This window comes from Apteryx mantelli, chromosome 2 (genome assembly GCF_036417845.1).
Source record: "Apteryx mantelli isolate bAptMan1 chromosome 2, bAptMan1.hap1, whole genome shotgun sequence".
In the NCBI taxonomy this organism is placed as follows: domain Eukaryota; kingdom Metazoa; phylum Chordata; class Aves; order Apterygiformes; family Apterygidae; genus Apteryx; species Apteryx mantelli.
The window spans coordinates 57,304,353-57,322,223 of NC_089979.1; the positions used below are offsets into that span (position 1 = coordinate 57,304,353).

General features: G+C 36.8%; 1 protein-coding gene across 1 annotated transcript in view; it reads right to left on the minus strand.

Moving 5' to 3' along the window:
• Window positions 1-17,871, minus strand: part of PIEZO2 (piezo type mechanosensitive ion channel component 2) — a 318,339-nt gene that overhangs the window by 247,811 nt on the left and 52,657 nt on the right. The window contains exon 2 of the mRNA XM_067290714.1: window positions 12,357-12,452. Within this exon, the coding sequence (XP_067146815.1) occupies window positions 12,357-12,452 (96 nt within the window). The remainder of the gene's footprint in view (window positions 1-12,356; window positions 12,453-17,871) is intronic.

Below are 17,871 nucleotides of genomic sequence, written 5' to 3' on the forward strand. Positions count from 1 at the left end.
ACCCTTAGAGGTACCTAGGGGATGGAGACACTAAAACCCAAGACCAGCTCTATATTCCTGTTTCCAGGCATGAGCTTGCCCTTTGCTCACCAGTGCCAGACAGGTCACTGAGGCTCACTGAGTGGGGTGCCAGATATGTACCCTATGTATCTGGCCAGATACAGTTCAAGATGCCAGGGTCTGCATCACCAACCAGAGTTAGAGTTCCTCCTCAAATTGCAATATTGAAATGATTTCTCAGAGCAATTAGAAGCAAAACCGTTAAACACTCAAGAATTTGCTAGCTAACTCTCCTTTTACTCTCAGATGCTTCAGCATCACTTAGATGCAAGCAGTTCATAAATAGGAACTATAGTATTAAGCTCTTCCTGGCCTCTTGTTCATCCACTTAGTACCAAGGGATAATTCAAGGGCAATGCCCCAGAGCAACGCTAATTCTGTGCTCATGAAAGGAATAAAGAAACAATCAATTCCTCAAGCAATGGGAGCACAAATCACTACACTGCGTGATCAAGAAACAGCATCCTGATCCCCAAACATCTTAATTCACACAACTAAAAAGGAAAAGGAAAGGCAGACCACTTAAAGAAAAGGATAGCTACACAGAGCACAGCAGAGACTCTTTCTGAGGGCCACTATGCCACGGTAATGCCATGTTGACCTACAAAGAAGTAACAACCATCTAGTTCTCTGTCTAAGGCTCTCCAAATTCCTGGGGATTCAGATTCTGGATTCACATCCGTTATAGACACAGGATCAGCCATAAAAAGTCAGCCTCAGCTCTGTATTTCAACCAAAGAGGTCTTGATATCTACCAACTACTATGCTCTAGAGCCAGTATTGTTTTCCATCATAATACACATAACATATTTTGACAGGAGAGAGAGAAAATACAGAATAAAACTAAAATCCACACTCAGCATTCAATTTGAGGAACACATCAGGTCCTTCCCTTGCTGCTCCGAACCCATTTAAAATAAAAGGAGGTAGGATGAGAAGAGAAAATCCGGAAGAAACATAAATTATCTATGAACTTAAAAGAAATGATGTTTACCTCAGTGGACAAATTTCTGGTATTACCAGACAGTAATTCATTGCAAAAAGCTCATGCCAAGGCACTGCAACAAGAAGTGATTCTGACACCATCACCTGACTTGCTGGCTAAGACAGCCCTGGGCTCATTTCTTAATGCTTCTTTAGACATCATCTAGTTCACTGAAGTACTGTGTGGTAGACTCAGGACATGCTTTACTGTTGTGTGATTGTATGAATTCAAACAAGGCAGTATCAACAGCACAGTAAATGGGAACACCTACACTGCCCTTAAAAAATTGCACAGTGCTTTTATTGGAATTCCTATCACCTATAGGTCAATCATAATAATAAAAGCACATACCTAGTAGTTTATTGGCTTTTTCCCCTCTTCCTTTATGACACCACAATAAAATACAGTTGTTTAAAATACAGTGGTATTAGAAATGAGAATAGAGAGGCCAGGAAGTTTTTTTAAATAAAAATCAGATGTAAGGAGCTTTATATTCTTCCTACTATTTTATTTTCAAAACCTAAGCATATTCCTGTAAGACAACCCCTCCTGTAGTATAAATGAATGTGTAGTTCTTCCAGTTCTTGAACATAGTACTGGTGATCAGTGATACTCCAAAATCTTCCAACACTGTCCACGGCCTCATCCAAACCACTAGAAAGTTTCAAGCCTGCAACTGTTAATCGGGCCTAACGTAACTGCGTAACCCGCCAACCCTACCCAAACCATGCGAACTGCAGGCGGTAACCCTCTGCCCAGGGACTGTCACACTCAGAATATTCCTACGCCACGAGATAAATTAAAGCAGCATTTGCCTATGAGTGATTTTAACCACATCTGAAGGCCCCCACCAATTAGGCCAACTGCCTGCTGCTACAGCAGGAGAGAGCACTGTGTTTCCTGCAAAGCTGCAGTGCACGTTGAAGCCCTCCATGAATAAAATCCTATCGTATTAAGTCTCACTGGTCAAAGCCTCAAAGTCACACCCGGACATCATCTTTAGGAGGCCCAGCAAACCACCCAAATGTTACAGTTTACACATAGGTTTGCTGGAGATATTAAGCATATGATTTGGGTAATATGGATTTGGACACTTCAGTTGGGTCATCAAATTTTACTCCCCACTATCACAGGTGACCACGTGATATATTCTGGTTCATAAATGCATCATGTTCCACTTGAACAGGAGATGAGTCTTTATCCTCACTATCTTTATCGGAAGCTGAGATGTAGGAAACTCCTCATCTGCGGTCCACCATGTCTGCACAATGTCTGGATGTCATGCTAGCATTCCCCTTTAACTCAAAAAGCCTTTCTCCCTCTCTGATATCCCCATCCAAGTCCTGTACCCATGAAAAGCAATCATTTCCCCTTGCAGACTGAAAAAGAGGAAAAGTTACTTTAAGATATGAGATGTGCTGGTTTTTTTCCTCACTCTTGTACATTAGCATCTTTGTTCACTTGGTTCTCCCCGCAGTTCTTCTCAGCACATAGTCTGAATTCACCTCATCAAAACATTATCCAAGTTGTTCGGCATGAGCCAGTTTTAGAAAAGCCATTTTCATTTCATCTCTTTTTTTCAGTTGCCTCAAGATATTTATTTATTCTTTTCTTCCAAATGTATTCTAAAGTGTGGAAAATATGAGTTCACAGTAGTTCATGTGCAAGATCATCTTCCCCCATTTTGAATATATAAGCTAATATTTTTATTCTTCAGTCTAGGGTATCACACTCAGTTTCAGGAAGAAGATTATTCATCCTTCAAAACTTAATCATTTAAAGTCCTTGGGTCTTACTTCTCCCTCACAAACTGTAATTTTCCTTTTTTCAGCCTCCTTCCTAGGAGGCACTTTTGCCTTTGTCTGTGTTTAACAGTACTGTCCTTATTCAAAACTAAAGACAACTCTTGTTTAGTTTTGGCCATACCTTGATTATGTTTAATTCCTACTCCATCCCCACTGTATTAGCAGCTACACTTTTTAATTATTGAATATTCATATGGTTAAAGACCTTTTTATTCTTTGTTTTCACTTTCTTTGCAGGGTCTAACCCAGCTTGACTTTTATCAATTTTTATTTCATCCTTAACTTCCTGACCTCTAACATGGTTTCTTTACAGATTATTCCTCCTTCACTCATTCGTTGCAAACTCTCTGTTTATTTTTAATGTTCTTTGTGGGGGTGGTTGGTCAGAAGTTAGGTTTGGAGTTCACTTCTAAAAGCCACCATTGCTTAAGACAGAAGTTCGAGAAAGGTTATTGCATTTTTAGCTAGAAAATGTCACCACATTCATATGCTTGAGCTCTTCAGTCACTATCTAGTTTCCCTAAACTTATTTTGCACATAAGGTTAAGAAAACCTTAAAGACTACTTTTTGTTAACTTTGGATGGCAAGTAGAATAGTGATGACCAACTCTCTCTGACGTCCTCAGTGCTTTCAGAATCAGTTTTAAAATAACACTGGTTCTTCACAAGTCTATAATTGTTTGAGGAATTGTTTGCACTAGGGAAAGATTTGGCTGTAGTTAATAGGATCATTCATCTCCCAATTCATAATATCCCATAACAATTCCATGTTGATTTTATCCTCTAGCATTACCTCAAATCAACCGGAACCTGTCAACCTTTTACCTGCTTCCTGCAAGATAATTTTGAATTCAAGATGATTTTATTATATCCAGAATATCCTTCTGATTTCTCTACAGTCCATTCACTGGTTTGCAGAGCTGAAAAGTTAAACCATTGCAGAGCAGCCAGCCCAGCTCTCCAAAGCACTGTCACACACCTACGGCAGGCAACGAAAGGGCCCTCAAGCCAGTGTCCAAAAGCTGGGCCCACTTTCAATATATTACCTAAAACACTAAGCTACAACATTTAAACAGTCAACTTTGTCACAAATCTTTGAGCTCAGGATTCCTCTAAAGCTGTATTTCAAACATCCTATCTGAAATCCTATCTGAGATACACAAATAACGCACAGAAAGTTATGCTAGTAAACACAAGAACGTATGCGGCCTTGCAGGTCAAAACCGATCATAGAAAGAAACTGTGAGACTTTTCAATCACTCGCACACACAACAAGCTAAGAACGTGCATGTAAATTATCTGGGAGACATATTAGCTCTTCTTCAGAGCACAGAAAGAGAACAAATTCTTTAAGTTTTACTTCTCTGGCATATTCAACACCACTTTTCCATCAAAACCTGTGGGCTGACTTAATCAGAATTCGACTGTATTACATGATCCATACTCAGCCATATTCTACAATCTAAGATGCTGCTATTTTTATGTGTTTTTGTAAAATTCATTTTCATAATTTCATTATTTAATTCAATTTAAAAACATGCCACAAGGTCACTCCGAGTTTAAAATCCTTTCACATCCACAGTAAGCCTACATTAGAGCCCAAATTTGAGACAGTGTGCATATTCTGCACAGTGCTCTTGTCAGTGCTAAACTTCGAGAGCTGGGTCTAAAGCACATTTCTTACCCTTGTCTCCTTCTAACCCAAGGCAGAAATTTCTCCTTAGGCTTTAGTGGAGTTAGTTGAGGGGATTGTTAATTTAGGACAATCTCTTAATTTAGCGTACTCTTTTTGGATTAGTTTCCAATTTTTGCACTTTTACCTTCCAAATGTACAAATAATAAAAGTTTTATTTTGCATATGCTTCCTAGAGAGGAAGAGAATGAACTAATTTTTAACGATTTTAACACCTGCATGAAGTAGAACACAAAAGGAAAGCCTAGAAATGTGAGTTTTATAAGCTGTGTAAGGTAAAACAAATTGAGATTGATATTATTTAGGTGTTGTATGAAGTCTAATAATTTTTTTAAAAAAGACATTTTAGCATTACTGCCAAAAACAAAAATTCCTGAGAGCTCTTGTCTGTTTATCTGAATTAATTCTCTATAAAATAAACTTGGTGATATACCATATCTGGGGTGAAAAAGGAGCTTTATTTCCCTTTTATGTCTTTATTTACTGCTAGAGTTCAGTTTGAAGCTGAGTATCACAGGGGAAGGGGACAGACTTGTGATCACCTTGAAATATTAAAAAATACCTCACTTCCCAGGTCAACCCAACAGATTTCATTTTTATTTTACTGAACTGATTTTATTTTTCTAAAACAAAAGGTGTTCAATTTCTAAGTAGAAATATTGCTTCAAAATAAATTAAACAATACAAAAAACAATGCAGCCATATGCTCAGTTGTATAATGAAAACTTTTTTGAATTCAAGCTTCTGGTAGTGTCAACCCCCTTTAAAATGGTTTCTTTTCCATTTAATTTAGTGTTTCTGTCTCCCAGAAAGTCACCTGGATCTAATTGCAAGCACTTTCTTTCAATGCCTGCTGTAGCAAAGGCATTATCCCTCTTTTCATTAAATCTCTCCCAAAGTCCTGCAAGTCCCTGACAACCACACAAAAAAAGCCCATTACAGTTAATTAATTATAAGTTAAAATAGATTTCTAGTTATTTCATCCTCCTTGCTTCTACATTCACTACATCAACTCTATTTGCTTTGCCTTGTTTGCAAGATTCCAATCAACACACTACTGCGATTCTATCACACGCAGGTCGAAAAACATTGCTGACACATAAAATAACAGTGAAAATGCAAACAGGTGACACATCATCCACTCAACCACTTAATGGGAGTCCCTGTTTACAATTTATTTAGTGGAGGCCAAAAAGTGAAATAACACAGGAACTATTATTTATTATCAAAACTATCATGTTTTGATAATAAATAATGAGGAAGCACATAGCATCATTAATTTACAAAAAAGTTCTCTGTCACATAAAATGGAAGAGGATTTCTGAGATTGGTTAATTTAAAAGTATTGCTTCATTTTTTACTCATCCGTTGCTAAAATTTCCATGAGTAAGTACTCCGGGATTTGGCCCACTGGTTATAATAACACACTCCATTGTTCATTCCCATGAGAATACTTATAATGTTGAAAGTGGAGAACCTAGCTGAGATGCAGTATTTTGAGCCAAAGGATGTTTATGTAGCAGGCTGGCATGCCTCCATTGTAAAACACATGCCCTGTCCAGTAGAAATCGCATTTTTAATTGCTCAAAAGCATTTTCTGAGTTATAAATACACCTTCATACCAATGCTTCAGGCTTGTACAAAGGCATTCAGTAGTCTGAGGACAACTCAAACAATTCTCTATTCCCCTTTAGTCAGCATCTCTATTATTTCTCAGAGTACTTTATATGCACTTAAGGACAACAGGTAATAAATCTTTAAAAAAAAAAAAAAAGTTAGATAGTGTGAAGTCTCCCCCAAACTATTGTAGCTGAGAGTAAAAAGGTTGCTAATAAAGCAGATACCCTTACTGAACATATACACAGGAGTGCTGAAAAAGGTGTTCACATAGGGGAAAACAAATAATGTTTGTAGAAAAAATGTTGCCATACTCATCTGGATCAATACTCCCCCAAAACCTCTTGTGCTATATTTGGTGACCCAGATTTGCCCCTGCAATCTTGCATCTTGCAGTTCTGTGCAGATTATTCCAAATCACAAGCCCTTCCATTTTTGCAAAGAAAACTTTACTGTTTGGTTTATCTGCTACAGTTTCAGCAATACTCAAAATGATACTCAATTAACAATTATTATGATTTGGATATTGTTCATCAGTGCATCAATCTACACACTGAAAACATCATTTTTACTGATCTTACTACTACAATAAATGAAATTTTTCCATGAAGAAGAGACAAAAGTTTTGTCATTGCCCTGTCATGCTGAGCAGTACCTTAATTCAGAAACAATCCCAATCTTTTTGTCACTAGCATGAACAAAATCTGGTCCTTAACCAAAATTAACTGGGTTTTTTTTGTTGTTGTTGTTGTTTTGTGGGGGTTTTTTTTGCTTTACATCGTGGCTTGCTACAGAGTCCTATTATTCATATCTAGGACAATATAAATTATCAACTGAAATAAAGGGAAGTTAACAAAACTAACTAAATGCAAACTCATCTCTGTTACAGAAAAAAAAAAAGCCACACAAAAAAAAACCTATTTAGTACTGATAAATAAACTACTGGTCCCAAACAAGACAAATACATTTTGGCACATAACAAATATTTCTATTACCAAGCCCTTGTTACGGACAAGGACCTCACTATAGTAGACACTAGAAACAGAAAAAAAGATCACTATTGTAACAAACTTGCAATCAAAGCCATATGCTTTTAGGCAGCAACTTTACAAAAAGTTACACTGTTTACTGCCTATTTGTCATCTCAAGAGAACTAGATAACAAATCTGTCACTGATTTTAGAGATAATTCATATAGGAAAGCTCTGCCCAAATCACATGCTTTACAGTACATGCAAAAAGGTATCTGCCTCAGAAGCAGTTCCCATCAGCAACCCTTGAAAAATTGTGTCTAGTCAAGTTTTAAAATATTTCTGTAGACAAAAGATGTTATCTGCAAAGAAATGTCTTTTGTATAGTTTTTACATGTGGAGTTGATACATTTTGCTGTTTAATCAACTTTGTAATCACTGATTTCAAGGATTATAAATAATAGATAGAGCTGAACAAGATTGTTAATCAAATACGATTTCAGCTGCACATAGATGTATATTTTTCCCCTGCTCAGCCAGCATCACAGACAATTAAGTATTATTTCTGCAAACAACACATTCAGCTAAATCTTTCCAATCACTTGTATACCTCAGTGTTTCAGCTCTCAGTGAAGGAGATGATGTCTCACTTACTTTAGAAGTGGTTGGTATTTTCACCTGGCAGGTGATATCTTGAAACAGCTCTACTGAACATATGCAGAGAAAAGAGGCTATGCCTTATCTCCAAGCCTAAGTATTAACATTTAATATTCAGTTTTCCTTAAAACATAACTACTAAAATAAATAATAAAAAAGGAAAAAGCTTTAACTATTAAGCTTTAAATACCATCCAAACTATTTCAGAGAGCATAGGGCTCCTCCCCAGCCCAGTGTTTCTAAGCTTTTAGGGTATTTTCAAAATAAAAGTTAATCCAGGCTGACTCTGTCCATGACAGACTATGGGGGTTTGCAACCCTATAGTCAGGAAAGCCTCTAAGTTTGGTGGAGAGAATTTGTCTAAACTGAGTAACTGGAAGATGGAAGGTGATAAAATGGAAAAACAGATAGGAAGTGCAAGAAGTAAGGATGCTGGTCAGAGATGTGGTAACTGGTGAGTTGAGTTAGTCAGGAGAAGACAAGGAAAGAAAAGCTCTGTGAACTTAGACCAACAAGTTCAACAGATTGAAAAGACTTAGTAAAATAAAGCAAAGACTTTATGAAAAATTATAACTGGAACAAAACAGAACTGGAAGAGAAGCCTCAAAAATGTTATTTAAGTGAAAGAATTGAAGTAGAGAAAAAAAAGGAAAGCAAAATATATAGCCACAGCAGTGTTTATTTTTTCTACTTTGAATAAAGTTTGTCTTATTTAACTTTTGACTCTTTGATTTAATGGTGGTTTGGCTGTTTTTAGTTAAAATAGTTATAGATTTCCCTTTTCTCTTCTCTCCTCTGGGCATGAAAAATCCCTCAACACTTTACAGAAAGAGATACCTGCACATACACACACATAGTTTAAAATGTGACAGGAATAGTGGGCCAATATGGTTACACTCAGGCATACTGAATTTATATATGAAATTAATTCTTGTGAACACATCATAATATGACAAATTTAGGAGAACCCTAATGCAATATGACAAACAACACATTGAGACTAAAAAAATCCTAAAAAAGGATTCTTCTCTAAAGAAAGATTTCTGCCATCAGTGGTACAAACCAGGCTTTTTAATGTCTTTCAAATCCCACAGGAATTAGTTTTAATCAAATAGATTTTTTTTAGTCTTTAGAAGGAGAGGATTAGGATGTCTCTCCACAATCACTCTTGGCGTCTAGAAAATGGCTGTTTATGCTGTCAATCATTCTTCCTGGCACAGAACAAGCAGAAAACGAAAAACACACAAGATCAACATAGTAACTGAATATTAGCTGGGAAGCTGCACCCGAATTCCCCTTGGAGGCTCAGTGCTTCCCTTTCATCTGTCACCTTCAGTACTTTTAAGAGAAACTAACTTACGGCTGGGCATTTACTTATGTTTCATTCTTGCACTGTCCCTGTAATTTTCCACTGTAAAAATGACTGACAACCTTACCTAGAGTGGGATTTCCTACCTTTTATGCTTATTTTATTTATTTTTTAGATCTGTTTTTGCTGGCTCTGCTGGGTACTTACACAGTCAACATAAACTAAGCCCACCCATTTGCTCTGGGTCCCCGCCAAGAGACAATGTGTTCGTTTCTTAGCTTGACTGGTAGAAACTGGGTGGAAAAGGGTGTGGGAAATTAGAAGAGCATGGAGAGACATGATAGAAATTACATGAGTTAAGGAATGAAATACAGATGTTAAGCAGATCTCTTCTAATTCTGTACCCTAACACCTGGTGAAGACGGCTTCTGCTGCAGTTAAAGGGGTGAGAGATTTGAACTCTACTTAGTAGACCAGATCTCAAAATAACCCTAATTCTAATCTGATACCTTGCCTTGTTTCATAACTCTGCCAAGACACTTCAAGTGTCATTCTCAAAGGCCCCAAATTTGGCCTAACTCAGAACCATTCCACTCTAAGAAATTTTGGATATCTGACTTTGATCTATTTATAACTCATACCCCATTTATGATTAATATTTTGTAATAACACCATCCTTGTGCAATCCTTTACACTTCTTTGCCTTTAGCCCAGGTGTAGAGACTGTATATATACATCACACAACATAATAGGTTTCTTTGTCAGTTGATACTACTGTAATTACAATAAATAATTGTAAAGTAAAATCAAAAAAGAATGCAAAACGGATTCATTCAATGTACATTCTCTTCTAAAAGACCTAGTCTGTGGGATGCACTGTGGCAGGATATCATTTTGGTAAGTCACTTCAAAGATTTCGAAAAGGACCAGCATCTATCCTAGCTAAAATAAAAATAAGTGAGTCATCGTAATGAGGATGGGTCAGGATACAATTTCCAGAATACAAATCTAACTCTGACTTGCCTCTGCCCTGTTACAGCCTTGAGGAGAAAGCTCCCTTCCCTATGTGGTATTCCCTATACACAGACTGGGTGAGAAACTGCACCCACAGAAGCCATATGTAAACAGATGAAACACAAGGGTTTTCTTTAGTTTTCCCTCCTTCCTCCTCAAACTAATGTTTAGTGAGAAACACTAGTAAGAACAGATAAAACAAAAGTTGTACTTCCACCTGTAAAAATAAAGATTTGTATTGTCACTGTGTGCCATACACTAATGAATAGTTCAACAGATATTCCTGAAACTTTTGCTTTCTCTCTTCATCTTCTCCACTAAAGAGAAAAAAAGAGGATGGCCTGTGGAGTCACTCTAACACAAAACTTGAGACACCACAAAAACTCTTCTCAGAGAATTCAAAGAAAGTTTGATACATTTCTTTCTTCAGGAGAAGTGGACCAACGGCCACGTTTGCAAGCAAGACACCGAAATGGATGTTTAGAAGGAGAACAGTTCAAAAGCCACCTGAAAAAAGGTAATTCATCACTCAACATGCTGAAAGTTACATGTTTGGTGTGAACTTGTTGCTCAGTCAAATCACACTGATCTCTTTAGATAAGAAAGAGTATCAATTTGTCTTATCCAGTAATTGGATAATAGACATTAGATCGAAAAGAATCGGTTGGAATATTTACAAGATCTTCTCAGGAAATATGAACATACGTGAATTGAGAGGTACATCCAAACTGCTAAGAAACTACCCTGGCAGAAGAAAGCCAAGGTTAATGTTGCCCAGGAAAGCACAAAAAGTGCCAAACAGAAGATGCCAGGAGAAGAGAAGCCCACCCAGACTGGAGGACTGACTTCCAGGTAAACCTAGGAAAAGCAGCTCCAGAAAGGTCTGGAGGAGCCTTCTGGTATGACAATAGCAACCCCAGATAAAAGGATAGCATCCCACTCTTACAAAAACTCACTAACAACTTGGGTTAAGAATCTCATAGAGGCCCTGTAAACTCAGAAGTTGCTATATTTAGAGTCTAGTTTTTCCAATTCATTTCTATAGAGAACTATGTTGATTAAAATAGTCTGAATTTCCATCAGCCATAATGGTGGATTTGTGAGTAGAGGAATTCTACCAACAAGGTATCAGATATGGCAGCATAACATCAGTAACTCTTTTCAAAAGTCTCCTTTTTGTTTGTGATATCATGGAACAAGCTTACTTTCTGAAGGAGACTTCGCATTGTTTCAATCAGAAAAGATGAGAGATGAGTCCATTTGACTTTAGCACTGTGTGATATCATTGTTCATACTAGTCTGAAGGAGAATGGGGAAAGCAGGAACTGTTTTATCACAAGAATGATTCAAGCAGCATGAATTGTAGTCATCTGAGCAAACTAGATTGGCAAATATATAAGATCTCATCCAACAGGCTACTAGGTGAGAAAGACCACCACTAAATATTAATCTGTGATCACATCCTCACTGCAAATTCCACCAACAGATCACAAATCCTGAAATTTTGATACTGTTATATCACCATTTCTGTTGATTTTCAAGAAGCCAGTCCTTTACATGTATAACTGACCCCCCTACGTACAGCAGGTATCTAATACTTCTGAAAAGGTTCCTGTCTTTATAGCTTTGAATAATTATCTTCACATTTTAGAAAGTAAAAGTGTGATTGGTATGTGATATATTGATGCTTGAATGTCTAATGTATATAGTTATTTGTCATCTCTATCAGCAAGCCCTTTCTATTATTTTTACTAAGACAGCTGTATAAAGTAAATCAGGAAGACAGTGATGTGACTTAAGTGCCTAAAATACAGTGCAGTGAAAACTCTGAGACCAAATTTAATTCCCCAAAGTAACTCCCAACCCAGACCTGGGCACAGTTTACGATAGGCTGGCTTTGGGGGCTTTCAGAAAGCTCATTTTTCACCCAGTGTATTTGGAGTGTATTTCACCCTTCGGGATTCCAAGTAAAATAATGCCATAAGAAGCATTACCAGTACCACCACCAGGCTGCCCGGCTGCACCTTGGGGCAAGAATAGCAGCTGGCATTGGAAGTCCTTCAGCACCAAAGTCAGCATAAACTACAGCGCCAGCGAGTTAACAGCATGTATTACAAAACAACTCACTTAATGAGAGAAAAAGCTCAAACCAAACCAACTCTCACTTCACCTTATACTACTACCAAGGCTTTTGCAGGTATTGTGTCCAATCTGCATCCTCAGGAACGAAACAAGGAACATCTTACCTTGCATTGTTGCTTTTGTGGGTTCTGAGAACAGAGGAATGAGCAGGAGGTAGATGAGGTAGACAAAGGAGAGCCCATTGTAACGGAACGCACAGGCTGCAATGGAGCAAAAGAAAAAAAGAGTGTGTTGCTTAATCGGCCTGGGATAATCAAATTTAACAGCACAACACATTTACTGTTTGAGTTTCCTACTTGTTTTAGAAACGTCACCATTTATTTAAATCACTTCTACACAAGTATTCAAGTTTCTGCTTAGAAAAAATAATAGAATTAAATACACTCTTGTCGGAGGACGCCGGAGTGGGAGGCGGGCCCGGAGTAACGACGGAGTCTCAATATGAGTATGATCGTTCTCCTTTTATTAGAGTTTACACAAAGTATATATATGGATAAGCAATAAGCATGCGCTAACAATAGTTACATGATTGGCTACAGTTTCTGTCCACGCGCATAAAGCGGATACATGATTGGTGCAAGGTTGCTGTCCACGCTCCGTCGACATTTATGGAACCTAGTTCCGTTTAGACTTGTTTACCAGTTTTGTGAATACCTTCTTTTGTAGTGCTCAAGGCTGCTATACGGCCGCTTTTAGCAGGCTCGCTTGCCTTGGCCTAGATACCTTCCTCCACCCTGAAGAGGGGATTGCTCACCCCAATCAAAGCATGCCCTCTCTCGCTTAACCATTCCCCTAACCATTCCTCCATCACACTCTTGAAGTATGTTGGCAGTAATATATATTTTAAGTTTAGCACAGAAGACACATCCAAGCTCCAAAGACTTTGTATATGATGGATGTGTTAGCTGTTACCTGAACTTTTTACTTTCCTCATCTGTAAACTCATGAAACAATTCCCCACAAAAATATATAGGGATGAAGAAAAGTGATGGAATATATTACAATTCCAAATTACAGCATTCCCAAAGTAATCTTTTAAGTAACAATGTCAATTAATTATAGAGCTCTTTGAATTTTCCTGTCACCTATTTGTTTGCTCCTACAAAGTTCTTCTAGAAAAATAATTTTGAACTACAAAAGAAAAGTGCTCAATTGCAACTTGCAACTGGTGTTATACAAGTTTTTCTGAAGAAGGGAACTAACTGTTCTGCTAACTTTGTGTAATATTTCCGGTTCTATTTTATAAATTTAGCTTAAGTGTATTTTCTTGAAAGCTTCCAGGTCAGCAGGCCATTATAACAAGCAACAATATTGCTACAACCAATTTGCAAAGAATTTTATGTGTATTCTGTGCTGTAAGAGGAGTATATGGACTTCTTTCCTGAAGAAACAAAAACAATAAAAACTAGAGTCATCCATAATTCCACTGTACAGCAGATGTTGAAATATTATGAGACCTACCACATTCAACAGTTCCCATGAGAAAAACCAACTGCAGAAGAGTCCACAGATGATTTAACCTCTACATTTATTGACTCATGAAATGTCATCAAATCAGTTTTCTCAGCTATGTCCAAAGTGACTTAGTTTTCAAGGAAAGATACAGCCTTAGTTCTGCTAGAAATGTGTTTTCCTAAAGAAAACAAGTTTCTCCAACCATCACTTCATGAAATTTATTGAGACTCTACTGAGAATGAGTTAACGATTTTAGTCTTAACTGGTCCTCATCCTCATCCCGTCTATTCCTTCTAGCTATAAATACAACATTAATGAAAAGTTTCTCTATTAACAAACAAACCCATTCAATAACTGCAATTTTTGTCTCCCAAACCAACCGATGTTTTAACAACAGGCTCCATTTCTCTAATAGCCCGTATAAAAAGGCTTTGGACTTAGACTCCACATCTGCAACTTTGCTAAGCAATCTGTGATCTTCAGGGGTAAGTCCAGTAAGAATGAAGGACAAGAACTATCTGTGCTCTACTTCTAAACTAACATGATTCTGCCATTAGCCTTCAAATAAATCAACCAAAGACTACAAAATCTACCAAAGCTTAACAGAAGCCACTTTGGAGTGAAGACCAGGATGGCCAAGTAGGCACAAGTTTGTCTTTAAGATTTTAGGCTCAGGCAGACTATTTCTATTGCTTAATGCTTAAACTCCCTTTATAGCCACAGCCTCTAAAGCACATCTGAAGAATATTCTGTTCCTCAAAGAAACCTGCAAGAAAAAGTAAACAGAACCTATCCCACTGGGAATTTTGTAAGTGATTATCAGAGCTTTAAAGTACTTGAGAACAGGGGAGTCAGCCCCACTATCACACACATACTCTCAGGGTGCTCCGCAGAGGAGCAGAGGATGTGCTACAGCCAACTGTGGCCTTCCTAGAATGAATGGCAATAGTCCAGCTTAAAGAGGACATTCCTGAGATCTGAACAAATCCATAAATCAACCTTTTTTCAAGTTTAATTTGGGGCAGGGAGAAACTCTTTGACATCCATAGAAAAAGATTCAATAGTGGTTCAAGTCTGAAAGCTTCCTCCACTGGTGTGTAAGGAGAAGGGAAGGAATTGACGTTCTCAGTCATTCTAGTAGCAGCTTTGCTATTATCCTGTTATTGCAGGGACCCAGAAAAACCTCTTTTAATCATATTAAACAGCTTAGCTGATTTCAGTGCAACGTTATACACATTTTCTTCTTACAATAAAATTCTCAGAAAGGAGATTGCTACACTTTTTGTACAGTGCCTAAAACTCAGTTTTCTCAGTGCAAGCTTACAAGACAGCAGCTGTATGCTTTAGATACAGGGTACTTCTTTGTCAGCAGTATGTCAATGAAAGCCTTGGTAACAAGTCCATGCCAAACATTTAGAACCTTTACTTAAATCCAAGCATCCTCCAGCAAACTAATAACCTTGCCTAGACATTACTTGGAAAAGCTGTTTATTGTAGCAGTTACAAGAGCATCAGCAATAAATTTCTCAGAATTAATAAATTAAAAAAAGAACACAGCCACAACATTAAGTCTATTCACTATTTTCATATCTTGTTTCTTGATCTCCATTCATCTAGTACACTCTTCTGAAGAGATTAGTGTCTTATAAATTTAATGTGCCAGAAAAAAAGCCATGAGCCAGTGTATTTTCAGCAAGATAAAAGATTAGGAAACAGCAACGGCAGTGTACTTGTATATTTACTCTGCATCACAACATTATTTGACAAAGGCATTGGTTCTTAAGTGCTAATACTCAGAACTGTCAAGAACAAGAAGCTGGGCATAAAATCAGCTTCAGTTTATTACTGATACAACAACAAAGGACAAGCCAAGAAAGTGAATGAAGCCCTCCTCTGCACTCTCTGGCATTCACAAAGGTCTCATTTTGCAAAGGTAACTTGTATTCAGACGTCCATCACAGTGTCAAGTCTCATTTGAGGTCAATGGGATTCCATCAACAGAATGAATAAATATACAAATACATTTCTTGGAAAACTGGGTGATATAGCAATTTCTGGATATTTGGCTTATATTGGTTAGTCTGCACACTGACCTGTTGTGTAACAAAATTAATGCAATCTTAGCTTTTTAGTCTTGTTAGCTTTTCTCAAAATTGTCTAATCAACCAGCATAATTAACCTCAGAGCAATTATTCTTGAACTACATTACCTTGGCATTTGCTGCTTTCTAGTGCTAGATCAGAGGAGATTGTGTTCTCAAAAGCTTTTTTCTCCGCAAATATATAAATTGAACTATTGAAAGACATTACTTCTCCATACAAACCTTCCCTTGCATATTTTTTTCATATACAATGTCCAGCAGAAATGTAAAAATATTTTGAAGGTGTTTGGTAAAAACAAATACTTCCTAAACCAAAAGTGTTAATTTCTTTAGTATCCAGGAGATCGTTCTGTTTATTACTTTCAGAAACATGGATCTGCCTAAAAAGAACTCTAAAGAAAAAGCTTTAATAGGTAAATGTACCATACATGCACAGCCCACATATGCTTGTTTCTTTTGAGGTTTTTCTTTTTAACAACATTTCTCACCATGGTTTCTAACAGCTTCTAATCACAAGATGCCAGAAACATGATTTTCCTCTCTGATGTTCTGCTACTGTTTGGGATCCAGTGATAGCAATAATACAGAATTGTGAAATGCCAGCAAAAACATAGCTATTGATATACCACACATTAGTGTATTAGAAGCAAACTCAGCTTCTTATAATTAGTTAAATTACTTTAGAGTATCTTCTCTTGGTGGCAAGGTAAAGAAAAAATAATCACAAAAGCCTGTTGACATTTTTGAGAGTAATGGAGAACAGAAATCAGCTCTGAACACTTAATCTTGCAATAGAGAACACATTTTGAAAGAATTTAATGAGTTTTATTAGGAAGTGAATGCAGTGATTACCTCATACGGGTGAAACTACTCAGGAAAGGGGGGTTTCATGATTTATAATACAAAATGCTTCCAATTATGCTAGAATCACTAGAGCAAATATTTGTGTCCAAAGTCTTAAAAAAGTCCCCAAGGCCAAGTAATATTATTAACAAAACAATCTATAATTTCTATTAGATAAAGTTAACATATTTTGATACCCTTAAGAACAATTTCTTATACACCCTTACGCAAGAATTAATAATTGATTTTTTTTCTCTTTTCCTGAAATTAAGAAGAATTGACATTACACAAGGGAACTTATAGATTGTCAGCATTTTAAGGGCTGCTCATACATTTCTTGACATAAACAATAAAAACAGTCTATGTTTCAGCACCACAAGAGGACATTCATTATTGCATGTCACTTTTTCCTAATTAAAAACATTTTGTGGAAACACATGTATTTCACTAATTTCACTAAGTCATTGTTTAAACTTCTGTGAAAAGGACAGACTCTTAAGTGAAATAACTTTCAAAAATGTGTTCTTTCTTTTCTTTTATTAGGTAATACATTTTATTGGTCAGTATTTTAATTATTACTGTAAATACTAATATTTAAAATATTTCTTCCTAAACATCCCAAAGTGCAGTATATACATGCACTGTACATACGCATTCAAAGAAAAGGGACTCCCTGGCAGCCCACAATTTATGCCTTGTTAAGGATAATGTTTGCTCAAACTATTTTAGTTTTCAACCATGTCTTTAACAGAGAATTATAAAAGAATTATTTTTCAAATGTTGATTACAAGTTGGAGAATTTAACTTACTCATAAAATAGATACACGCAGTATGCACCATACAAAACCAAAAGGCATCTCACAAAAACACATTATTCTAAATCACATGACATAATAAAACCTTGCCCTTTTGGTTTTTAATGGTCATTATTACACGACAGCCAAAGAAGAATGCTTTTGAACTTGAAGAAAGCTACTTCTGCTTCTTGGACACACAACCAGGTTTCTACATGCAGGTACTGTTTTTTTAAATGAACAACAGAATTCTGACAGCTGTAATATGCAATGATTTCATGCTTACACAAATAGTAGTTTGCGTTTCTTTAACTTAAGAGGATAATTTGTATAGAATTTGTATTTCATCTATTAAATAAGAAATATTGGAAGGCAAGGAATACAGACTGCAGGGTGGTGGTGAAAGAACCTGCACTGAGTTTGATT